The following is a 24,534-nucleotide window of genomic DNA, read 5'->3' on the forward strand; positions in this document are numbered from 1 at the left end:
ATTTTTTAAGAATATTTTTTGGGGCTGGTGAGATGGCTCAGTGGTCTAAAGCACCTACTTAGAACAAGCTTAGCAAACACAGGGACCGCGGTTCAATCCCCCAGCACCACATGCCAGTCAGCCCCGCCCGCTGGTGGGCTGAGCTGGACACACACACACACACATAAATAAGAATATTTTATGTCTCAAACAAAAAATGGTGTTTAGGTTATCTGAAAGCTATCAAAAGACCTGTAATACCAGCACCTGGGAGGCTGAGGCAGGATTACTGTGAGTTCAAGGCCAGCCTGGGTTATATAGAAAGATCCTGTCTCAAAATAATAAACAAAACTTATTGGTTTGCTTAGTACTGAGGGTTGAACCCAGGGTGTTGGTACCGAGCTGCTTCCCCAAAATCTCATTTTTATTTTGAGATAGAGACTCACTAAGTTGCTTCGTTGTCTAGCTGAGCTTGAACCTTTTTTTTTTTTTTTGCGGAACCGGGGCTTGAACTCAGGCCCTTGCACTTGCCAGGGAAGCGCTTATTTCACTGAGCCATCTCCCCGGCCCCTGAGCTTGAACTTTTGATGCTTTTGCCTTAACCTTCAGAAGTGCTAGACTTACCGGTGTGAGCCACCACATCCAACTCATTTTCAGATGTATGTTCTTTAAAATACTTAATTTTCGGGCCAGCCAAATAGCTTGGTGCATTAAAAAAACCTGCTAAGGCAGACGCAGCAGCTGGGGTTCAATCCCTGGTGAGCCATGCCAACCCTACTCCCAGGGCACGCTGTGACAGCAACTGAGACTGGGCATGGTGGCATGTACCTGGAATCCCAGCTCTTATGAGGCTGAACACAGGTGGATCACTGAGTCCAATCTATGTAGTGAGACCCTGTAGACCCTATACTAAGATACAAAAATTTTTTTTTTTTTTAATTTTCTTTTCAGGTCAGATGATATGGATGCATCAGTAGAAGACATTGGTGGTCGTTCCTGTGTCACTAGATTTGTGAGAACACTCTTATTAATTATGGAACATGGTGTAAAGCCTCACAGTAAACATCTCACAGAGTATTTTGCCTTCCTTTATGAATTTGCCAAAATGGGTGAAGAAGAGGTGAGAGTGAATCTTTTTTTGGTTTTTTGGATTATGTACCTATTTTCATTATTTAGATTTTATTTTTAACTTACATTTTTTAACCAATTTTTTAGAGCCAGTTTTTGCTTTCATTGCAAGCCATATCTACAATGGTACATTTTTACATGGGAACCAAAGGACCTGAAAACGTAAGTATAATTCTGTCTTATTTTTTGCAGTACTGGGGTTTGAACTGAGGACCTTGCACTTGCCAAGCAAATGCTTATTCTACTGAGCTATCTCCCCAGCCCAACTTCTGTCTTATATCAGGGATTTAGAGATCTTGTTTGCAACATTCACACTCATACAGTTTTGGAACTCTTATATTCTAGCCCATTCAATAGGTAGTATTAAGAGTCTAAGATTGGTTAATGCTAAATGTAATGGCTATGGCAAACAAAGAAACAATTCAGTAGTAAGTTTCACTTTGTAAGGCAACCCAAATTTTGAGAATATTAGCAACCTACTTTGGAACCTTATAAACAGTATATTATTTTGTTGCACATCTTTAGTAGGGCTTTATTCTGTTTTTGTGATACTAGATTGAAGCTAGGGATCACTGAGTCACATCTTTATCTCTTATTTTGAGACAAAGTCTTGATAAGTTACCCAGGCTACCCTTGAATTTGCAGTCTTCCTGCATCAGCCTCCCTAGTAGGTGGTCATATCTTTTTTGCAGAACCAGGGATTGAACTCAAGCCCATTCTACTGAGCCATCTCCCCAACCCCTCCTAGTAGCTGGAAGTGCAGTCATAAACCACATTTGGCTAGTGGTCATATTTTTTAAGTTCTTACTACTAAGTTTGTTACAGTCTTCTAAAAATTTAACTAGATTTTGTTTTGTTTTTATTATCTTAATAATTATTAAGAGCCAGCCAAATAGCTCAGCAGATTAAAGCGCCTGCAAGCAGGCGCAGGGCCCATGGGTTCAATCCCTGAGCCTGCCATGGAGGCATGCACCTGTGTAATCCCCAGTACATGGGAGGCTGTAAACAGGAGAATCACTATGAGTCGGATCTAGTAGTGAAATCTTGAATATCCCGTAGACCCTTCCCTAAAAAAAAAAATACAAAAAAATAAAAATTATTAAGTATCACACCTGTGACAACCACAGTCTACTTACACTATCTTAATTTTTTCTTAACCCTAAAAGTTAAATACCATTTTTATCTTCATGCAGTAGATAAGGAACTAAGATACATATTATTTGCTTTAGATCAAAATTAGTGGATTTAGAGCCTTGGTCAGATTACTAAACTAAGACACTTAACCATTATGCTGCAACGGTTCTTAAAATATACACCATTATTATCTAATGCCAACCTAAGAGGCTCTTTGACTCTGTCTTTCTCTTGCTATTGTATATGATAAAATCATTTTAGTCTCTTGCATTTCATCACAACAGTGAGTATGTCTTGGAAATATCTGTTTAGATTATCTGAAAACTATGATAAAGATCTCCTCTTCTGTGTAACTGACTTATTAAACAAATGTTATTTTGTCCTACTCATAACTTATTTTGTCTTTTTGGAGACAGGGTCTCAATGTCAGTTCAGGCTGGCCTTGAGCTAACTTTATAGCCTAGGCTAGTCTTGAACTCACAGTGATCTGCCTTCCTCGGCCTCCCAAGTGTTAGGATTATAGGCATGAACCACCACCTCCAGCTGTACTCATAACATTTTACTCTAATTTATCTTCCAAAGAGCTTGCTTATGAGAAGGAAAGTAGCTTTTAATGATTTATCACTCTTGTTAAACCGTATTGGGAATTATTGTTTTCACAGTTCTGCCAGCTTGACGTAAATTATCCTGAATGTGGTTTATTAGACTATTTTAAGTTGGGATTCTGCCTTTGAGTGGTAGTTTTCATAACAACATTATCATGCCACCATCTGCCCTAGATGATTATATAAAGTGAGTTAATTCTCAAGATAGTAAAACTAATAACATGCTAAAATTGAATTTTGTTCCATGTAGCCGCAAGTTGAAGTGTTGTCAGAGGAAGAAGGGGAAGAAGAAGAAGAGGAAGAAGATATCCTCTCTCTGGCAGAAGAAAAATACAGGCCAGCTGCCCTTGAAAAGATGATAGCTTTAGTTGCTCTTTTGGTTGAACAGTCTCGCTCAGAAAGGTGAAATGTTTCAACATTCAAAATGCTTAAAGCATGTTGGTTTTACTCTTTATGTAAATTGTTTTATTGATGTTCTGTTTTTATTATATAATTCCTTTCAAATAATAACACCACTATTTATGAACTCTTGTGGCTTAAGAATTTCAGTCCTTTCTACCAAACTTTTATTATGTCTCTTGAGTCATGAAGAAGTAATCTTTGAAGGAAGCTGGGCTCGGTGGCACACACCTGTAATCCCAGCACTTGGGAAGCTGATGCAGGAAGATGGCCATGAATTCCAGGCCAGAATGGACTACATAATGAGACCCTGTCTTAAAAAAGAAGTCTATGAAATATATAGTAAAATATCTAGCAAAATTATATGTCCGTTCATTCTTTAACCTAGCAACTCTACTCATACAGGACTCTGTCCCCCAGAATACAGAATTGTGCATATCCAGAGCTGTTTTGCTAGTAGCAACAAACTATTAAATACCCACATCAAAAAGGGACTAATAGAGAACTCAAGTCCATAGAGTCCTCTGCAGTCCAAAGAGGAAATTACCTGTACTGCTATGAAGAAGTCTTTATAGGTGCATAACCACCCTCCTCCTTAAAAAGTAGCGTGCAGCATACTCTTTAAGACAGCAAAGTGGGAAGAAAAATAAAACAAAAAACAGTGTATGCTATGTTTAAAAAAGTATGCTGAGAAAGAATGTGTGTAAACAACTGATCCTGAACATGTATTTCCTATACACAAATTCACCTATTTGCTAAAATTTACCTGTAATGCCAATATCAATACTTCAAGAACTTCCACATTCATTTGCTGAAGTGTGTATGATGCAAAATGGTAAAAATTTTGAGTTGGCTGACACTTTCCTAGCTGAGGTCAAACAAGGCGACCATCTGCCGTCTTGTTTTGATTTTCATGTTGTAAACAAATGTACTTTACATGATGTATGACAGTTTTTAAATGTTTGTGCTTTCTGTTGGTGATTTCACTGTTTAAAATGGCACCCAAGCATATTGCTGAAATGCTGTCTGGTTTTCCTAATAACCTCAGGAAGCCTGTTACGTGCCTTAGCATGAAAATATATGTTTCAGACAAGTTTTTTCCAGACATATGTTGTAATGCTATTGGTTGTGAGTTCAATGTTAATGCATCAACAACATATATGAAATATGTCCTTAAGCAGAAAAACTCGTAAAGCAAGGTAATGTATGATTATCAGTTGATGAAAATGTGACCAGAGGCTCATAGGAACCTACTTCTATATTTCCCATAAAAACAATGATTTGATACTTGTTAATTCAGTGTGAATAGCACTGTATAGGTCATAATTAGCACAAATATAAAGAATTAATTATAAATTTAAAACATCTGTTTAAAAATGGTTTCCAGTAAAGGTGGGAGGAAAAAAACCCTTGGGGAGGTGGGGGACAGAAAAATGGAAGCTTGATTAAAAAAAGAATTGTTTTGTAGATTTAACTTTGGAATAATGTAAATGTTTTGTATAATTACAAATAAATAAATAAGCAATCCTTAAACATCAGAAGTATAATGAAATAAGTAAGCCTTACTACACATTAAGGAGGTGAGATAACAAACTAGAGAGGAATTCAAGTGACTTTAGAACACACTAAATTTCTAGTGGGATGTACATGGAGGTGAATCTCAAAATTGTCCTAAAGAGTTTAGTATTATATTGTTGGTAATATAATTGGAATTGCTATTTTGAAGCTGTTGTGTGCCATGCTTCTAGCAAAGAATGAATGAGACTCTTAGAATTTTTTTTTTCTTTTGAAAGCACATTTAGGCTATCTTAATACGTGTTGAAATGACTCAGCAACTAATTTAAGGGTGTTTCTACTTGTCATAGACTGGATAACTTGAGCTTCCAAAAAAATAACAGCAGTGGACTATGAAACATATCAGACATACTTAAGTCTATAAGTTCACAATAATATCTGAAAAAAAATTGAAATTTGTTGATAACCTTTGGAGTGTACTAGCAAACCAGATCATTATTTTGAAAAGTGATAAAGGAAATGGTATCAAAGATTTACTTATCCTACCTGGAAGAAGTAAACCTCATGGCAACCAAGTGGTGGATAAGGGAAAGTTTGTCATTGTAGAGATATTCAAATTAGTAAAAGAGCAATATTGTTGGAACCAGAGTATCACTATTTTGTGACGTTGAATTAAACAATGAATCTAGACAGAGGTCATCACTGGCCAAAAATATTACAAAAAGAAAAACCATTGTGTTTATCCTGATGAAAATCCACAGCACTACATACAAAATAGCTTTGATTAAAAAGTCAAACTAGATCTGATAAAGTCTGTAGGTCTGACTACCAGTTTACATGAAATATGGGGACAGGGACATGTTAAAGCACCGCCACCAGGATACAGTTAGCAAAATATACATGTGGGAAACTCAAAGGACTCTTTCTTTACCAGAAAAATTACAAGATAAAAAGTTGGAGGGGAAATCAGGAGATTTAAGATTTAAAAGACATTTCAACCAGTGCAACAAAGGATTGCAACCAACTATAAAAGATCTGGATTGAAACAAACTATAAAAAAAAGTTTTAGAAATGTAAGAAAATTTATACACTGGATGTTGCAATAATAAGGAATTACTGATTTATTTTACGCATGAATAATGGTACTGTAATTATGATTTTACAATTTCCTTGTTAGAAATTTATGGATTAAATGATAAATACTTGGAATTTGCCCCAAGAATTATACATACTGAGTAGCTATGGTAAAAATGAAACAATATTGGCTATAATTTTGGTAAATTTGAAGCTGAATTTCATGATGGAATACGTGCACTCTTTTTAAATACCTGCAATTTTCTATAGTAAAGAAAACTATGCAATACATTTAGCCCAGGAGGTAAAACAAATGTTTCTTAGAAACCCATTTGGTTTTTAAAGGATCTCACATCAGAAAACAACTTTATTAGACTAATTGTAGCATTTTAATGTACTTAGTTAACTGGAAGTAATGTAGATTCTGGCCTGTATATTTAGCATCTTGGAAACTTCCCTAAGAAATGTTTAGCAAGAAAGTGTAGTTATCAGAAAAACATCCATAAACCATTTTATGTTGGTGGGCTGGGATAGTTAAAAATGACAGTTTTATTGCATGTCATGATATAAATAGCTATAAAGTAATACACAGGGAAAAAAATTTATTTCCACTAATATTTTCTTTTAGGCATTTGACATTATCACAGACTGACATGGCAGCATTAACTGGAGGAAAGGTAATACCTTCTCTAATATTAGACAATTTGATCACAAAAATAATATGATGGTTCTTAAGTGAACAAATTTTGCTCTTTAACAGGGATTTCCCTTCTTGTTTCAACATATTCGTGATGGCATCAATATAAGGCAAACTTGTAATCTAATTTTCAGCCTGTGTCGGTATAATAATCGACTTGCAGAACATGTAAGTGCTAAAAACCGGTCTTAAAGATTTTTGATACTTTTCAAAAGAATATTCTGACATTCTCCTATTTCTCTTTTAGATTGTATCTATGCTTTTCACCTCTATAGCAAAGTTGACTCCTGAGGTATGTAAACATTTTTTCAGTTCATTTCTTTTGGAACTAGTATCAGTACTGATAGTGCTTTCATACTTAAGTCTTTCTTATTGTTTAGTTTTCTTCCGTTACACTGTAGCCTACTTCTTAAGTGTATAATTTAAATAAGCTGAATTATCTCTTCTTGTTTTATTATCATACAGCTTCCCCTACTAAAAATATAGATGTTAATTCAGTATAAAAGAGTGGTACCTAAATGCTAAGCTTTGAATTTTTTGTTGTGAAGCATGTCATAATTGTGACCAAGAGACAAAAGACTAGCCAGAGCTATCCACATGTGGAGAGAAAATAGAATATAGTATCATAAAACCTTTGTAAAATGAAAGTGTTTAGATACTTTAAACATTATGTATCAAACATGAATATAAAATACTCCTCAGATCAAACTCAGAACCTTGTACTTGCCAGGCAGGTGTTAACCTAAGTTTTTTAATAGACAATACTTGTTTCATTAACAGAGTTTTAGGAATTGGGAAGGTGTCCATCAACAAAAATTTTCACTTAACTAGAGTTATTATTTTATTTTATTTTTTAAGGGGAACCAAGTATTGAACTCAGGCCCTTGCACTTGCCAGGCAAACGCTTATTCTACTGAGCTATCTCCCTGACCCCCAGAAATTTTCACTTAAATGTGAAGGATAAGTTCACAGTATCTCTTATACACGTGGTGATTATAATTAGTGATAATGTACCAAATACTTCAAAATTGCTAATAGCATTTTAAGCATTCTCATTACAAGAAAAAAATATGTGAGGTAAAACATAATTAGCTGGATTTAGCCACTCCACAATGTATGCAGTTTTCCAAACATCCCAGTGTACACTATAAAAACATAAAATGTTTGTCAGTTTAATAAATTTTTAAATTGTTCTTTTCTAAGCACATTTGACATCAAAAAAAAATCTGTTGCATTTAACATTTATGTACCTGACTTTGTATCCTGTGCCATAGTATGACTGAACTCTACTACCGTAACTGTAGAGTATGAAACGTGTAGCAGAATATATGAGGAGTTTTTGTTCTGCTGAAAGACTTGGGTACACACTGATCTAAATATCCATGTGTGTATGTGTCTTACAGGCAGCCAATCCTTTCTTTAAATTGTTGACTATGCTAATGGAGTTTGCTGGTGGACCTCCAGGAATGCCTCCCTTTGCATCTTATATTTTGCAGAGGATATGGGAGGTAAGTCTTGGCATGGGTGTTTTCATTATATAGTTTCTGATGATTTTACTTCTGTACTATAGTCACTACTATCTTAAGTACAGTAAGAGTGTGTACCTGACTCATGAACATCTGAGTTGCAAACTCCCACACGTATAAGACCCACTTTGTCATTACTATTGTGGTCACAAAATTACTCCCTAAACAATATCAAAAATGTTCTAGACCAGGAGCCAGCAAACCTTTTCTGTTAAAGAGCTAGATAGCAAATATTTTAGGCTTTGTTGGCGATACAGTCTTTAAAACTACTCAGCACAACTGTTCCAGCTTAAAAGTAGCTGTAGATAGTAGGTAAATGGGTAGACATGGCTATAACTTAAATAAAATGAAAACAGGCAGCCACAGAATTTAGACTATGGACTACAGTACATTAAACTGCTCTGCATTCCTAAGATTCCCCTTTCCCCTTGGAAACAAAAGATCACTACAGTGCAATTAGCTATTTATGTTCAAGACAAGACCTAAAGACAAGACCTAAATTTATAACAAGATCTAAAAACCACTGAGTTCTCATGTTTGTCATGTATTATATTCCTTGGTTATCTTAAATTTTGTAAACTAATGAAAAGTTATCCTGAATATTTCCCACTGATAAAAGCTTTTTGTTTTTGGAGACAGGGTTTCACTATGCAGTTGAGGCTGGCTTTGAACTCACTTTGTAGCCCAGGTTGGCCTTAAACTTTCAGTGATTCTTCTGCCTCAGCATCCATAGTGCTGGGATTATAGGCATGCCCCACCATGCCAGTGCAAATAGATTTTTCTTTTCTTTTTTGACCAGCAGTCAAACTCAGGACCTCGCGCTTGCCAGGCAGGTACTATGCTGCTGAGCTATATCCCTGGCCTGCAAATAGATTTTAATATGTGTATATATTTAAATCTTTTATTTATTTGGTACAAGCTCTCACTACACAGCACAGACTTGTAGTGATCCTTCTGTCTCAGCTTCCCCAGTGCTGGAATTATAGGCATGTGCCACCACTTGTGGCCAGCACGGTGTGCCCCGGGTTCTGGGGTAATAGGGCTAGAACCTGGGTCCTTGCAGTTGTCAGGCAGGCACTTAGACCACCAAGATATCTCCCCAGTCCAGAAATAGATTTTAAAGTGGTAGAAAACATGAATAAAACTTCTTTAGGCTGTACTTTAAAAAAAAAAAAAAAAAACAAAACTGCTTTACATTTTAAGTGTTCTGTGATACATATACCAAAAAAAAAAGAAAGAAAAAGTTAATTACTCATTATTAAGTTGATCTTATATTTTCTTCTCATTTTATTTGTAGGTGATTGAATACAATCCTTCTCAGTGTCTGGATTGGTTGGCAGTGCAGACACCCCGAAATAAACTGGCACACAGCTGGGTCCTACAGAATATGGAAAACTGGGTGGAGCGGTTTCTTTTGGCTCATAATTATCCTAGAGTCAGGACTTGTAAGTCAAACATTCAGAATTTAGCTACCATTTATTGTCATTGCAAGTTTTTTTTTTGTTGTTGTTTTTTTAAGGGCACTTACCATTTTTTAAAGGCACCTACCATATGCCCATTTTTAACACAAAGTTCATGGAGATACTTTTATTTTCTTAAAAACAGGATCTTCTTATGTAGTCCTGACCAATCTTGAATTCACAATTTAGCTCAGGTTGCCCTCAAACAGATCCTCCTACCTCAGCCTCCCAAGTGCTGGGATTATAGGCACGTACCGTCACACCTGGCAAGATGTTGTACTTAAAGGCTGAAGTATATTAGTATTTACAAACCTATAGTATTATGAAAATATATCTATAGCGCCCTTTCTTCTGTTCCTTCCTCCATTTCCTTCCCTCCCTCTCTCCCTCCCTTCCTCCCTCCTTTCCTTCCTTCTATTAAGGGTTGCACTAAGGAACTGAAGCATACAAAGCAAGCTGTTTAGCACTGAGCTATGTCCCTAGCCCTGTTGTGTTTGTTTTTAAAGGTTAAGAAGCCTTGGTTTTTCTTGAGTGACATCATCATTACTAGCATTTTTGTTGTCCTATGCATACAGTGCCAAGGCATGGTCCATATTAGTAAAAGATCAAAAAAATCCTGTCTTGAAAATGAGAAACCTAAGAGTAATAAAGACAAGCAATACTTACATCTTTGTTGTATACAAGTCAATAGACATATCAAAATTAAGTATTTTACAGAATAAGAAATTATAAGTAAAATACTTGCTTTTGAGAGTTGAAAAAAATAAAATCAAAAAAGTTAAGTTTTACATTTTTAACCTATTTCCTAGCTGCCCACTAGGAGGTCCTAAAATTAGCAACACTTGAACTGATAACAAGCACATCCAGTACCTAAATGTTGGACTTTGAACACCATGGTCTAATAAAAACATTCACAGCTCCTTGTAGAATGATGATAGGTCTGGAGATTGACATAAAGGAAGACTCAAAAAGCAAAATAATGAGGACATGTCAAAGAGACACAGAATTAACTCAAAGAATTTCCTTTGGCAAAAGCTGGACTATGTTAGAGTAACAAAGTAAGTTGCTATAATGGTTGGTTATAGGCCAGAGGTGGTTGTACACCCCTATAGTACTAGTGCTCAGGAAGTTAAGGCAGAAGGATTATCATGAATTTGAGGCCAGCCTGGATTCCACAGTGAGTTCAAAACCTGTCTGAACTACATAGACCCTGTCTCAAAAAAAGATTTAAAGTATAAAATAAACATTCATGAGCCCATACTGGTATAAATGCATAAAAGAAAAAAAGTGTTTATATAGAAGAATCCCAAATAATTTATGTTGACATTCTCAAGCAAATGGAATTTACCTCCTTATTCCTGGTGTATGAACCTAGTGACTTTTCATCTGAGAAGTCCTTAAATGCAGAATTAAATGCTTAGTAATAGTTTCCAAGTTTGTTAAAGGAGAGTTTCTTTGGGTTTGAGTTAGTTTTAGAAGACTTTTAAAGATTTTGCAATATTAATATTCTATAATTAGCATATATAGTCATGTGTTACAAAGAGCTTTTTATATTGATCTCATTCTATCTTTATAGTTAGATTAAATTTTATACCATTGTTGCACTTTATTACAAAAAAACTTTTTTTTTTTTTTAAAGTATTTGATTGTTTCAGGATCTCGCTATGCAGCTTGACCCCGTAGTGACCCTCCTGTTTTCAGCTTCCCCAGTGCTGGAATTACAGGCGTGTGCCACTACTTCCAGACTCTGGCTGGCTCAGTGCACCCAGGAGGTGGGGCTGGTGTGGCATGTAGTGCCAGGGATCAAACCGTGGTCTGTGTGCTTACCTAAGCTTGCCTAAATAGGCACTTTGGTCCACTGAGCTATCTCACCAGCCCTGAAATAACCATTATTTTTTATGTAACAAGAAAACCTAAGACCAAATTTAGGCATGATGGTGTGTGCCTGATGATCCCAGCTGAGGAAAAAGCATCCAGAGGTTGAGGGCAGCCTGGGCTACAAAGTGAGACCTTATCTCAAAAAGAAAGAGGAAAGAAGAAGACAAAGATCATAAGACATTAAATAGTTTGACCCTATCAGGAACCTTTTTTTTAGATCTTCATGTTTGAAATACTGTATTTATATGTTTTATAAAATCATACTGTTTCCTCAGAAGGTTATAATAAAGTGAGAGAATGCTCCAACTTGGGAAAGAGGTTTGAAAAAAAAAGTTCTGGTAATGGTGATGTTGCCAGTGGCAGAATGAAAGGAAGGCGTCTATTTCTATCACCCCGTGGGAATCTTAATGGGGTCAAGGGTAAAGCACAAGAGTATTGAAAGTGATGTAATGTCCCTTAATTCTTACTCATTTTCATTATTAAAGGGCGGAGTGGCTTTGTGTTTAATGACTGCTCTTCAGTCTATTTTTATCTTATAAAGATCTGACAGTTTTGTTTTACATTTTGTAGCTGCAGCTTATCTTCTGGTGTCCCTTATACCAAGCAATTCATTCCGCCAGATGTTCCGGTCAACAAGGTCTTTGCACATCCCAACCCGTGACCTTCCACTCAGTCCAGACACAACAGTAGTCCTACATCAGGTCTACAACGTGCTCCTTGGTTTGCTCTCAAGAGCCAAACTTTATGTTGATGCTGCTGTTCATGGCACTACAAAGCTAGTGCCCTATTTTAGCTTTATGACTTACTGTTTAATTTCCAAAACTGAGAAGCTGATGTTTTCCACATATTTCATGGATTTGTGGAACCTTTTCCAGCCTAAACTTTCTGAGCCAGCAATAGCTACAAATCACAATAAACAGGCTTTGCTTTCATTTTGGTACAATGTGTGTGCTGACTGTCCAGAGAATATCCGCCTTATTGTTCAGAATCCAGTGGTAACCAAGAACATTGCCTTCAATTACATCCTTGCTGACCATGATGATCAGGATGTGGTGCTTTTTAACCGTGGGATGCTGCCTGCCTACTACGGTATTCTGAGGCTCTGCTGTGAGCAGTCTCCTGCGTTCACACGACAACTGGCTTCTCACCAGAACATCCAGTGGGCCTTTAAAAATCTTACACCACATGCCAGCCAATACCCTGGAGTGAGTAAAATTGATACTCTTGCATCTGTATTCTCAAAAGTGGTTAGCAGTATCTGTTTTTCCCCTCGTAAAAAGTAGTGACAAAATACAGAACAGTCTTTAACCATGCTTTCTTAAAGACTTAAAATGTTTGCTCTCTTGAATAGTATATATATATATATATATATATATATATATATTACTATAAAATCAATATGGGATAAGTTTTCTTGGGTTGAAGTTAAAATTGTTTCATGTGGAACTTTTTAATACTGTGCTTTTATAAATGTATCTTTCATGTGTGTTTACTGAAAATGTTATTTTTGTGGCAGTTTTAGAAAGTGCTAGTCAGGGGCGGAGAGATGGCTCAGTGGAATAAGCACTTGCCTGGAAAGCACAGGGGCCTGAGTTCGATCCCTGGTTCTGCCAAAAAAAAGAAAGTGCTAGTCAATGTTAGATATTTACAGTCAAAATCTGTGTGCTAAGTTATGAGACAGATGATATTTTAATTGGATATTTTCTAATGTTTTCAAGATTATGTTCAGATGAGTGAAATTAAAAGATCCATTGAATCTTCAGTACCATTTAAAAAAAAAAATCCATCAGAAGACAGTTGTACAAAATTTAAAACTAATTCTTTCAGTTCTGCAAATAGGTTTCATATGAAAAGTTTTCCTCCATATAAAACTATTATTTGTGGATTTTACTTTTAACCATTGCTTCTTACTCTGTTGTAAACTGTTCCTTATAGATTAAATCATTCTTTATAGATAATGTAGTGAGTTCTTTAGAATCTCTTACACAGAAGAATAACCCAATCCACTTGAAGACATTAGAATGCCTATAATACAGGGAAGAATGTATCAGAAATTGAGAGCGGAAGTATCACTGTGAGTTTGAGGCCAGCTTGGGCTACCAAGACCCTGTGTCAAAAAACAAATAAGAAAACACAAGGGAAAAAATAACCCTGCCTGATTTTAAAAGAAACATGACAGGATTTACTACATTTCAGTGGACTTTTCTATCATAATTCATATAAATAATATTGAATTGCTAAATATTATATCCAGGGTTCTATACTCGGTGAATTAGCCCTTATCCAACAGTCATATAAGTATATTAGTTTTATAAAGTCACATCCAGTTAGTTAACCAGAATATTTTCACATTTCATCCATTCATTCTTAAACTGATCATCAGCTGAGCATGGTTGTCCATGCCTGTAATCCCTGTACTCAGGAGGCTGAGGCATGAGGATCACTGAAAGTTCAAAGCCAGCCTGGGCTACATAGAGAATTCAAGACCAGTCTGCACTACAAAGTGAGACCCTGTCTCAAAAGTAAAAAGTAATATATGTTGCCACAGAGGGTCCTCTCAGACACAGTTTTATAGAGTATTATTGAGGCCAGCCTGGGCTACGTAATGAATTCAAGGTCAGCCTGAACTACATAGCAAGACCCTCTCAAAAAAAAAAAAAAGAAAAAAAAATTTTTTTTTTTTTTTTTTGAGACAAAGTAGTGATTTCTCATTATTAAAGAAAAAAGGAAACATAGATTGGTGTTAGCCTTCTCTGGACACCTTTGAACTTGCAGATCTAGTGCTTTACACTGTATTAACATTAAAAATTGTTATTTTTTAATGTTTCTGGACTTTGATTTTAAGATTTGTTCATTTCTTTTAGTGCATAATATTTTAAAATAGAATTCATTGCTAATGTTATAGTTTCTTGGGTGGCACTACTGGTATAGTCTAAACTTGTATAATGAGCCTGACTTTCAAAAGTCAGAAGCAGACATGCTAACATACTATAGGATTAAAAGATCATCATATTGCTTATTTGCCTTATTTAGGCAGTGGAAGAACTATTTAACTTGATGCAGCTCTTCATAGCTCAGAGGCCAGACATGAGGGAAGAAGAATTAGAAGATATTAAACAGTTTAAGAAAACAACCATAAGTTGTTACTTACGCTGCTTAGATGGACGCTCCTGCTGGACTACTTTAATAAGGTAAAAATGTGTTTTCTCATTTTCTCTCTCTCTCTCTCTCTCTCTCTCTCTCTCTCTCTCTCTCTCTCTCTCTCTCTTTTTTTTTTTTTTTTTTTTTGTATCTTTTTGTTTGTCCAGGTGAGAGGATAAGACTGTCCTTTTACTAATTCTTTATGTTTTGGTTAAATATTTAGGCATTTACTTTGGAAGTATTTATATTGAGACAGTCCTCTGCTTTTAAACACCTTGGTTTATATTTGTGTGTTTTATTGAAATCTGGATTGGAGAGATTTTTAGTACAGAGTCTACAGTATCTCACTGCACAGATCAGACTCATGGTGCTACTCCTGTTTTTAACCTCCCAAGTGCTGGGATTGCAGGCACGTGCCACCAAGCCCAGTCTCAATCACTGTCTCAGTGCACCCCAGGGGCAGGGCTGGTATGCCACACCACGCCAGGGATCGAACCCCAGTCCCTGCATCTGCAAGAGAGAATCTTTTGTTTGTTTTTTGTGGTACTGGGGATTGAACTCGGAACCTTGCATTTGCCGAGCAAGCACTTATTCTACTGAGCTATCTCCCCGGCTGTGCAGGAGAGAATCTTAATATACAATTTTCTATTTAAATCTTCAGTCATTCTCTGTGGCGATTCATCTGAACTTACACTTGAAGTGATAGTTCAGTTCTAAAGCCCTCCAGAAACTTTCCCCACCTTTGAAGGGTCTGATTGTTTTATTGTTTTTCATTCTATTTAGCCCAGATCTTTCTCCCTGGCTTTCTTATCTATGAATTGGCTAAAATAAACAGCCTATTAATTATTCAGATCTACAGAAGTTACTGCAGGATTACAACAGAAATGCTGCAAATTATACTTAATTCCCTTTAAAATTCAGGCTAATTTTTTTTATAATGCAACCAAAAAGGAAACACCTCTGAGTTCTATCTACATTATCATATCTAAGATTTAGGGATGATTTGGTTCGTACTGTTTTCATGAAGACTTCACTAATCTTAAACTAATCAACTCAAGGTAGCGATTATTTCATATTACCATTCTCAGAAAGCTTTTGAATTTGAGTCTTCATTAGTTCACAAAATGAAATTGACACTTTTGCCAAGACTCTTCAAAGGAATTGGTTTTGTTTTGTTTTTTGAGTTATAATGCTTGTTTTAAAAAGGAAAGGAGGAGGCATCTCATAAAAGTAGGATTTCTGGGCCTGCCAGATAGCTCAGTGGACTAAAGTGCCTCCTTAGGCGGAGCACAGTGGCAGGGTGTGCTGGTCCCACCCCTGGGGTGTGCTGAGATGGTGATTGAGACTGGGCATGGTGGCATGCACCCGTAATCCCAGCACTAGTAGTCCAATCTACATAGTAAGACTACTAAATACAAAAAGAAAGGAAAAAAAAAGTAGGATTTCCAGTTGTACTCAATAAAAGCATTTTGATCCTAATAAAATAAGGTCTGTTAGCAGTGATACAAATACTTTGGTGATTATTACACATGTGATTTTCAAAGCAACATACATTTTTAGGGTTTTTTAAAACTTAATTGTTATGCGTTAATACTAATTCTGAAACTTTAGAAATACTCTTAGAAAATACTCTTAGAAATACTCTTAGAAAGACTTTTCTTCTGTCTTTATGAGTAACTAGTTCATGAGATACTAATAGACATAGTATTCTCTGTTACTTTGGAGGTTTCCTATTTAATGTTATGGGTTTTTTTAATTTTTTTAAATGTATTTATTTATTTATTGTGTGTGTGTGTGTGGCCAGCTCAGCACACCAGGGGGCGGGGCTGGCTGGCATGTGGTGCTGGGGACTGAACCGCGGTCGCTGTGCTTTTGCTTAGCTTAGCTTGTTCCAAGTAGGTAATTTAGACCACCGAGCCATCTCACCAGCACTATTTAATGTTATTTATTTCCTTTTACAAGTTATCTCTATCCAAAGGGCTTGGGAGAAGTATTTCAGATTTTAGAGATTTGGGGTTTGTTGGGTTTTGGGGGGTTTTTTTGGTTTTGGGGGTTTTTTGGGTGTTTTTTTTTTTTTTAAATAATTGTATAGACTTATGGGTTAGGCATCCTTATAAAATACTCCAAAAATAAAGTTTAAAAAACAAAAAACCTGAACTTTGGACCAGCCAAATAGCTCAGTGGATTAAAGTGCCTGCTGTGGTGGCGCATGCCTGTAATCCCAGCTCTTGAGAAGCTGTAAACAGGCAGATCACTATGAGTAGGATCTAGTAGTGAGACCCTGAACACCCTGTAGACCCTTCCCTAAAGTACAAAGGGGGAAAAAAAAAAACAAAACCTAAAGTTTTTAAGTGTCACTATGATGATCAAAAAGTTCAGGATTTTTGAGCGTCTTAGATTTTGAGTTTTGAGATTTGGGATACTCATCATAGCCTGCTTTACAAAGAAACCTATGTAGCAGTCTCTTCTGTAGGTACAAAAGTAGCAAGGTTAAGTGACAATTTGTATTTCTGTAAAATTTTTTATGTATATGTTGCTGTAAATTAGATTCTCAAACCACATCTTTATTTTTCTAGTGCCTTCAGAATATTATTAGAATCTGATGAAGACAGACTTCTTGTTGTATTTAACCGGGGGTTGATCCTAATGACTGAGGTAAATATTTTATTGCTTTTTACTGTGGATTTACCTGATTTTAATGTTTCCAAATTCTTAATTTAAAAACTTTCATAAGGGTCTGGAGAGATGGCTCAGTGGTCTAAAGCACCTACTTGAAACAAGCTTGGCAAAGCACAGGGACCGCGGTTCGATCCCCCAGCACCACATGCCAGCCAGCCCCGCCCCCTGGTGGGCTGAGCTGGCCACACACACACACAATAAATAAAAAATGTAATAAATAAAAGCTTTCATAAATAAGGAAAGAGGGATTGAAGGGAGGGAGGGGAATGGAGGAGAAAAAAGCAAGATATATCACATACAAGTACAAATTTCCTACGATAAATATTACCATTATGTATGTCTAAAAGGTTCTGATAAAATTGATTTTTAAAAGGGAATCCCCCCCCCCCGGGAATTGGGGATTGAACTCAGGCCCTTGCACTTGCCAGGCAAGCGCTTATTCTACTGAACCATTTTCCCGGCCCCCTAGAAAAGAATTCTTGTTTTATAGTTTATGGTAGACTGTTTCACCATTGGCAGGATTTAATTATATAGAGTAATATATGCTAATTTAAATTCCAAGAGTAATTAGGTGGCAGTTTTGGGTGCTGCTGCTGTGTGTGTGTGTGTGTGTGTGTGTGTGTGTGTGTGTGTGTGTGTAACAAGGGATCGAACTCGGGCTTTTGCGCTTGCCAGGGAAGCGCTTATTCCACTGAGCCATCTCCCCAGCCCCTTGCTGCTGCTTTTTATCTACGTTAATTCATAGCTTTTTCCCCGGGTTATCAAAGGCATAAATTATTTTCCAGAGGGTCACTTTTTTTTTTTTTTTTTTTTTTTTGGTGGAACCAGGGATTGAACTCAGGCCCTTGTGCTTGCCAGGCAAACGCTTATTCTACTGAGCCATCTCCCGGCCCCAAGAGGCTCACTTATTGACCAAGTAAAGAAACCATGATTAGAATCATCAAAGAAAGCTATTAAATCTTTTCATTCTCACTGTAATTCTCCAAGTGTGAAATGGTTTTAAAGCTAACAAAAGGTACACTGTACCCGTTATTTTCTTCCCTTTAGTTTCATATTAGAGATAAAGCAGTACATGTAGAAGTACTATAAGAATTAAGTAGTATGGATGTAGTTTAGTAGTAGAATGCTTGCCTCAAACATGCAAGGGTCCATTATGTTCAATCCCAGAACCACAAAAGACAAGCTTTTAAAAAAAAAGGATAATTTCTATTTTCAGTTGTTGGTATCATAGAGTAGAAATAGAACGTATTTGAAAGCACTGTTTGAAGAATTTGGACCCGGAAAGGTAAGTGGGAAAACATTTAGATAAATGATAACACATTCCCACCAGCTTGAACCACCCGTAGTATAACTGTCCTACTGCCAACTTTTTATTAATTTTATTAGTACAAAGACCAATGAAAGTGATTAAATCCATTTGTACCACCAACGCTATTAATAAAAAACCTTCAATGTGACGGGCACACATGTACCACCAGTGGTTCGAGCCACCTGGCAGCAAGACATACAACACTGTTGTGAACATATTGATGAGCTGGGCACAGTGCCATACACATGTATTCCAAGGCTGAGGCAGAAAAATTGTATGAGGCCAGCTCATTCAATTTATCAAGACTCTTGTAAATTTGATTTAAAAAAAAATTTTTTTAAAGGGCTGGATATATAGCCCAGTGGTAAGAGCACACCTTCGTTAATTATCCCAAAGAGGAAAATTTCATGACCACAGATGTAAGTATTGGCTCTGTTTGAAGGTTGACAAGTATTTTTGTTTGACTAAAAGTAGCTGGATTTGGTGATACACACCCAATAATCCCAGTACTAGAACGTTGAGGCAGGAGGATCACTGAATTGGAGGCCAACCTAGACTTCATAATGAGACCTTTTCTTTTTCTGAGGGGGCGGGGGGCAGCTCAGCCCTCCTGGAGGGGCATTGGGGCAGCTGAGACAGGAGGATCACTATAGTTCCCAGCTGTAGCAAGATCCTGTACCAAATGAATAAATGATTTTTTAAAAGTATGTAAAGAGTACTAGTGAGGATTTCATTCTTTGATTCATCTGACATTTGAATGTCTACATTATGATAGGCAGAGTGTTCAGGGACCAGGTTCAATCCCTGGCACCACATGCTGTGTCAGTCGCTGAGTCCAGGCCCATGTGGTGGCACAGCTTGTAATCCCAGTGCTGGTGAGGCTGAAAACAGGAGGATCACTAGGAGTCTGAGCTGTGTAGTGAGACCCTATACCAAATATGAGAGAGAGAGAGATGCTAGGCAGAGTGCTTAAGTATTGGCAATCTACAAGACATAGTTCATGTCCTTAATGCTTACATGTTAAATACTATAAAACTGTATCGTTCAGATTTTGTACTTTCACAGACCCTAAGATCAGCATTTTGAACTTTGAACTATGGATATTATATAGACTGGTGAACTGATACAAGATTAAAAATAAAATGCTTCATTATAAAATGAAATAGTAAAAACAGGGTTTAGTTAGGATAGTATAAAGGAATTAAAAAGATAACTAGTAGATTTAAGGAATTTAATTTCTACCTTTTGGAGCTCTTTTACCCCGTTGAGGTTTGTTTTAAGTGTGGCTATAGGTAGTAGCAGTTGTCTATAGAGGACCTGGAAAGTTACAGCAGGGACCTATTATCCCTCATCTGTTGCTGCCTGTTGCTTTGTACTTTCTGAGGTTTATAGTCTTAGAACAAATTGGGGTTTTTTAAATGTGATTAAACAAATTAGTTGTTCAGACTAAAATACACAAAATGTCAGAGCTCTAAAGGTGAGGACTCTACATTTTTTTTTTGGTTTGTTTGTTTGTTTTAGGACTCTACATTTTAAAAGAGCTGAATGGGAAAAATCTGACTTGGGGATAGAAAGCAAGGGACGGGAAAGCAAGCTCAGCAACACAAATGCCTGCCTGACAGGCACAAGGTCCTGAGTTCAAATCCTGATGCCAAAAAAGAAAGCAAATGTTTGTCTTGTGCACACACATACCTATAATCTAAGTCTGAAAGCATCTATCAGAGAGGATAAGCACTACTACCATTTTGTGGCTCAGTAAACTAAAAATGATAAATTTTTAATTCTTTTTAAATCACTTTTAGTCATTCAACACACTGCACATGATGTATCATGAAGCTACAGCTTGCCACGTGACTGGCGACTTAGTAGAACTTCTGTCAATATTCCTTTCAGTTCTGAAATCTACACGCCCATATCTTCAGAGAAAAGGTTTGATTATTCTTCTGTTTCTGTTAGTGCTACTTAGAGAAGATTTTTAAATTACAGGTTCAACGAAATAGTTTATGTATAGAAGATGGACCCGAAGCTAACTAACCATCAGGAGACATCCATCATGACTCCTTTATACAAAGCTAGAGTTTTCTTGTTTTCTTTATGCCTTCCTGAAAAACAGGCAGGTATGCTGTAAGTGTCAAGAGTTTGGAAAACATTTCCAAACATAGTATAGGTTGAGTATTTTGTGAAGATTCACCAGCTAGAAACTTCCCATGGCTCAGAGTAGATAATTTTTAGTTTGCAGAGAAATAAACAGCAACTCTTATGTCCCTATAGATAAGAGTGAACACTGATCTTCATATATATATTACTCATAAATGGGATATCTTTATCACTAAATATGTACTTTACAAAATTTAGCAGGTTTAACAGGAGTAATAGCCGTCTCATGAAAATAATCACTTAGCATCCATTAAAGATATTCTAGTGTAAATAGAATTTTTGTTAGCATTCTGTAGTTTATAGTAGAAAAAAATTGTGATCTCTTAAAAGCATATTTATGTATGCTTCTATATTTGCAGATGTGAAACAAGCATTAATCCAGTGGCAAGAGCGAATTGAATTTGCCCATAAACTGTTAACTCTTCTTAATTCCTATAGCCCTCCAGAACTAAGAAATGCCTGTATAGGTAAGTTACTTGAAAAATACACCTTTGTTTTAAAAAACCTAGTGGAAGAGGTAGTTTGGTTTGGTTTCGATTTGGTTTTGTTTTCGTTTTGCTTCATTTTACTTGCAGTGCAATGGTAGATCTGTAGGAGTCGGAAGACATCTCCGTTTTCTAACTCACATTTGACTGGCAGATCCTTAAAAAATCAAGTTTTGTTTTTTAACTTGCTGGTACGTAGCCATGTACTCATGGACAGGTCACTGAGTATATCTGGACTCTAACCTTTGTTATCTATGTCTTGCAGCTTTAAAATGTTTTGATCCTAAGCAAGGTAGTGTCATGTAGATGTTCACAGGGTACAGCTGACATTGTAAAGTTTTGGATAGTTGATGCACTTTTGAGTTCTTTTGCCTAAAGATATTTCTTGGCTGATTTCAGGTTCTGAGTATTTCACCTTTTTATTAATTACATATTTATGTCTGGTAAAAAATACTCCACTATAAATTTATACTTTTTTACATTAAAGTTACAATCTTTAAAAACTATATGTTTATTTACAGTTTCTCAAAATAGCATGAATAATTTCGTCATTTGTGAGCAGTCTTGACATCCTAAACAATAACTCACTTAATTTTTTGTTCTCCTGTAAGAGGGGTGTGTAGCAGTAATCGCTTGTTAACTACAGACTTCACCAGTACCCTGTCATCATGAGATTTATTCCTGAGTGATTAGAGGGTGAGAATCAGTTCAGCCAGCATCATAAAGCTTTACTGGTGGAATACAGGGTCACCAGTAATCCCTTAGAGCTGAAGATTTTGAACTTTAGGTTCTTTCTAGCTGTCATAATTGATTATATTAGTAGTCTGTGTGCATTAAATATTTTTCTCACTCTATTTCTACATGAAGTTTCTCTTGTTGAAATAAAATACTAATAAATAGTGTTTGAGGGCAGGGAGATAGCTCAGTGGAATAGGTGCCTGCTTGGCAAGCGCAAGGTCCTGAGTTCGATCTCTGGTACCACCAAAAAAATAAATAGTGTTTGAACTACTGGTGATACATACATGACTGTCCCATGTCACCTGATGGGGCAGGTACCACTCATGGTTCAGAACTTCCCAGAAGCAAAACATGAATTACAGCCATATTAATGAATGTGGTAAACTTTTCTTCCTAAGTGAAGATCCTATATTGTGGTCAGTAATTCCTGACCCAGGTTTTGATTGACCATCAGGCAAAACTTTTCTATTTCAGTAGATTAAACAGTTTTCAGTATTGCCACATTGTAGTATCCATCAGGACTGAGTTTTTTAAAGTAGCAGGTATAACGCAAATGCTTTAATAGCCAAATTGTGTTTTAATTTTCAGATGTCCTCAAGGAACTCGTGCTTTTGAGTCCCCACGATTTTCTTCATACTCTGGTTCCATTTCTACAACATAACCATTGTACTTACCATCACAGTAATATACCAAGTACGTATTCATCTAGCACAATACTTGAATATGGTTGCCATTTAATCATTCTGCACACTGAAGCTTGGAGATTATTTTTTTCCATTTATTCTTATTGTACACTTTTAATGTCTTAGTGTCTCTTGGACCTTATTTCCCTTGTCGAGAAAATATCAAGCTAATAGGAGGGAAAAGCAATATTCGGCCTCCGCGCCCTGAACTCAATATGTGCCTCTTGCCCACAATGGTGGAAACCAGTAAGGTATGTTGGGATGCCAGGAAAATCATGTTTTATAGTACAAAGTAATTTGAAATTTCCCCCCTGGCAGTTCTGAGTATATTAGGCTTAAGTGACCATTTTGTGGATCCTAAGAAGATTTGACTCATTTGGACTTTTTTTTTCCTCTTAGTGCTCTGAAATGTTAGTTAAATACTTGCAAAATCAACAGTAAGCACAAGTAGTAAGTTTTTTTCCCACCTCAAAAAAAAAAATAGCTTAATAGTAAGCCTTAGTATTTGTTACTAGGCTAAATTATAACTGAGTTATACATCTAAATCTGAAAAGTTAGGTATTTTATTAAACTTTGGCCATATAATCAAGACTTCTTTTTCTGCCCTTAAGCCATATTCTTTCTGACCTATGTATAACATCACTGACTGACAGATTTATCATTTTTAGCCTGGTTTCTGTTTTAATGCTTATTTTAAAATAAGGATTCTAAAACCTGAGCCAAAGTACACTGACACAGAATCATTTATTTTAGTTATAAAACAATTTTTCCCCTTTATCTTGCCTCACCTAACTTCATCACACCCTGTCTTGCTCACCATCTTTGGATCTTAAGTATACTTAAGAAATTATCACAAGATAAAATATTAAAAATAACACTGTCATTATCCTTATAGAAATAACTTCAGATCTCTTTCAAAACTCTAATTCATTCTTCTTGATGATGTGCTTGCAGAACTAAAGTGTCACATGTTAAAGTCCTATAGTAATTTTCTTAAAGTATATAGAAATAATGGGTCATTTTAACTGATACATTTGCACACTGAAAATAAACTTAAGGCAATTAAGATCTTAACATTATTAGAAATTTGAAATTTAAAACTAGGTTCTTATAGAATTAAAGATTTAATCAGCTTTTTAGTTAAACTTATTACATTTGCACAAAATATGCTCTTCAATTTATTATACAATTTAAGTGCAACCATTTTATCATCTTTAACCTTCAGGGCAAAGATGACGTTTATGATCGTATGCTGCTAGACTACTTCTTTTCTTATCATCAATTCATCCATCTATTATGCCGAGTTGCAATCAACTGTGAAAAATTTACTGAAACATTAGTTAAGCTGAGTAAGTATAAAAGATGAGCAGAAAATTCCACTGAATTATTTTAAGCCCCTAGCCATTCAGGAAGGGGACAAAAAAATGACACAATCCTTTTTTTTCTTTTTTCTTTTTTTTTTTTTTTCTTAAAGTGAATGATTTAAAATATTAATATTCTTGGGAACATTTTAATTTTTATTAAGAAAACACCAACTTACTGGTTTCCATTGAATAGCTCTGCCCAGAGTTTCAGCTGGCCTATAAAGGAGTGTGGATTAGGGCTGATCACTTTTGTACTTAGAAGCCCAAGTCCACTGTCTTCCCAGCAGAATTTCAAAACAAAAAATGGCTCTGCCTAGGGAGACAGGCTTAGAGATGAATTTCCCTAGCTCTGGTCTTCAGGATAAGATGAGATCTGTGGTGCCAGCTGTGCTTTGGAGTTGGCAGTGCCAGGAGCAAGCTGAGTGGGCTCACTTGCATGAAGCAGAGGTGCATATATGAGTAATTAGGTAAGTCTCATAAAATAGGTGAGTGAGGAAAAATTTGAAAGGGGGAATATGAGCAATAGAAAACAAAACCATCAGTGAACTGTGCAGAGGGGAAAAAGTACTTAAATTTCTTAATA

At 36.2% G+C, this 24,534-nt stretch overlaps 1 protein-coding gene across 3 annotated transcripts in view; it reads left to right on the forward strand.

Moving 5' to 3' along the window:
* The window catches only part of Usp34 (ubiquitin specific peptidase 34), a 266,917-nt gene that overhangs the window by 227,752 nt on the left and 14,631 nt on the right, over positions 1 to 24,534 (forward strand). For all 3 annotated transcript variants that reach the window (XM_004636176.3, XM_023720837.1, XM_023720838.1), the window contains 16 exons: positions 931 to 1,099; positions 1,195 to 1,269; positions 3,097 to 3,248; positions 6,463 to 6,511; positions 6,595 to 6,699; positions 6,779 to 6,823; positions 7,935 to 8,039; positions 9,355 to 9,502; positions 11,966 to 12,600; positions 14,429 to 14,586; positions 17,113 to 17,191; positions 20,327 to 20,453; positions 21,041 to 21,148; positions 22,493 to 22,597; positions 22,714 to 22,838; positions 23,813 to 23,936. In XM_004636176.3, coding sequence (XP_004636233.1) covers positions 931 to 1,099; positions 1,195 to 1,269; positions 3,097 to 3,248; positions 6,463 to 6,511; positions 6,595 to 6,699; positions 6,779 to 6,823; positions 7,935 to 8,039; positions 9,355 to 9,502; positions 11,966 to 12,600; positions 14,429 to 14,586; positions 17,113 to 17,191; positions 20,327 to 20,453; positions 21,041 to 21,148; positions 22,493 to 22,597; positions 22,714 to 22,838; positions 23,813 to 23,936 — 2,309 coding nt within the window. The remainder of the gene's footprint in view (positions 1 to 930; positions 1,100 to 1,194; positions 1,270 to 3,096; positions 3,249 to 6,462; positions 6,512 to 6,594; positions 6,700 to 6,778; positions 6,824 to 7,934; positions 8,040 to 9,354; positions 9,503 to 11,965; positions 12,601 to 14,428; positions 14,587 to 17,112; positions 17,192 to 20,326; positions 20,454 to 21,040; positions 21,149 to 22,492; positions 22,598 to 22,713; positions 22,839 to 23,812; positions 23,937 to 24,534) is intronic.

Source organism: Octodon degus, unplaced genomic scaffold (genome assembly GCF_000260255.1).
Source record: "Octodon degus isolate 3935 unplaced genomic scaffold, OctDeg1.0 scaffold00078, whole genome shotgun sequence".
NCBI lineage: Eukaryota > Metazoa > Chordata > Mammalia > Rodentia > Octodontidae > Octodon > Octodon degus.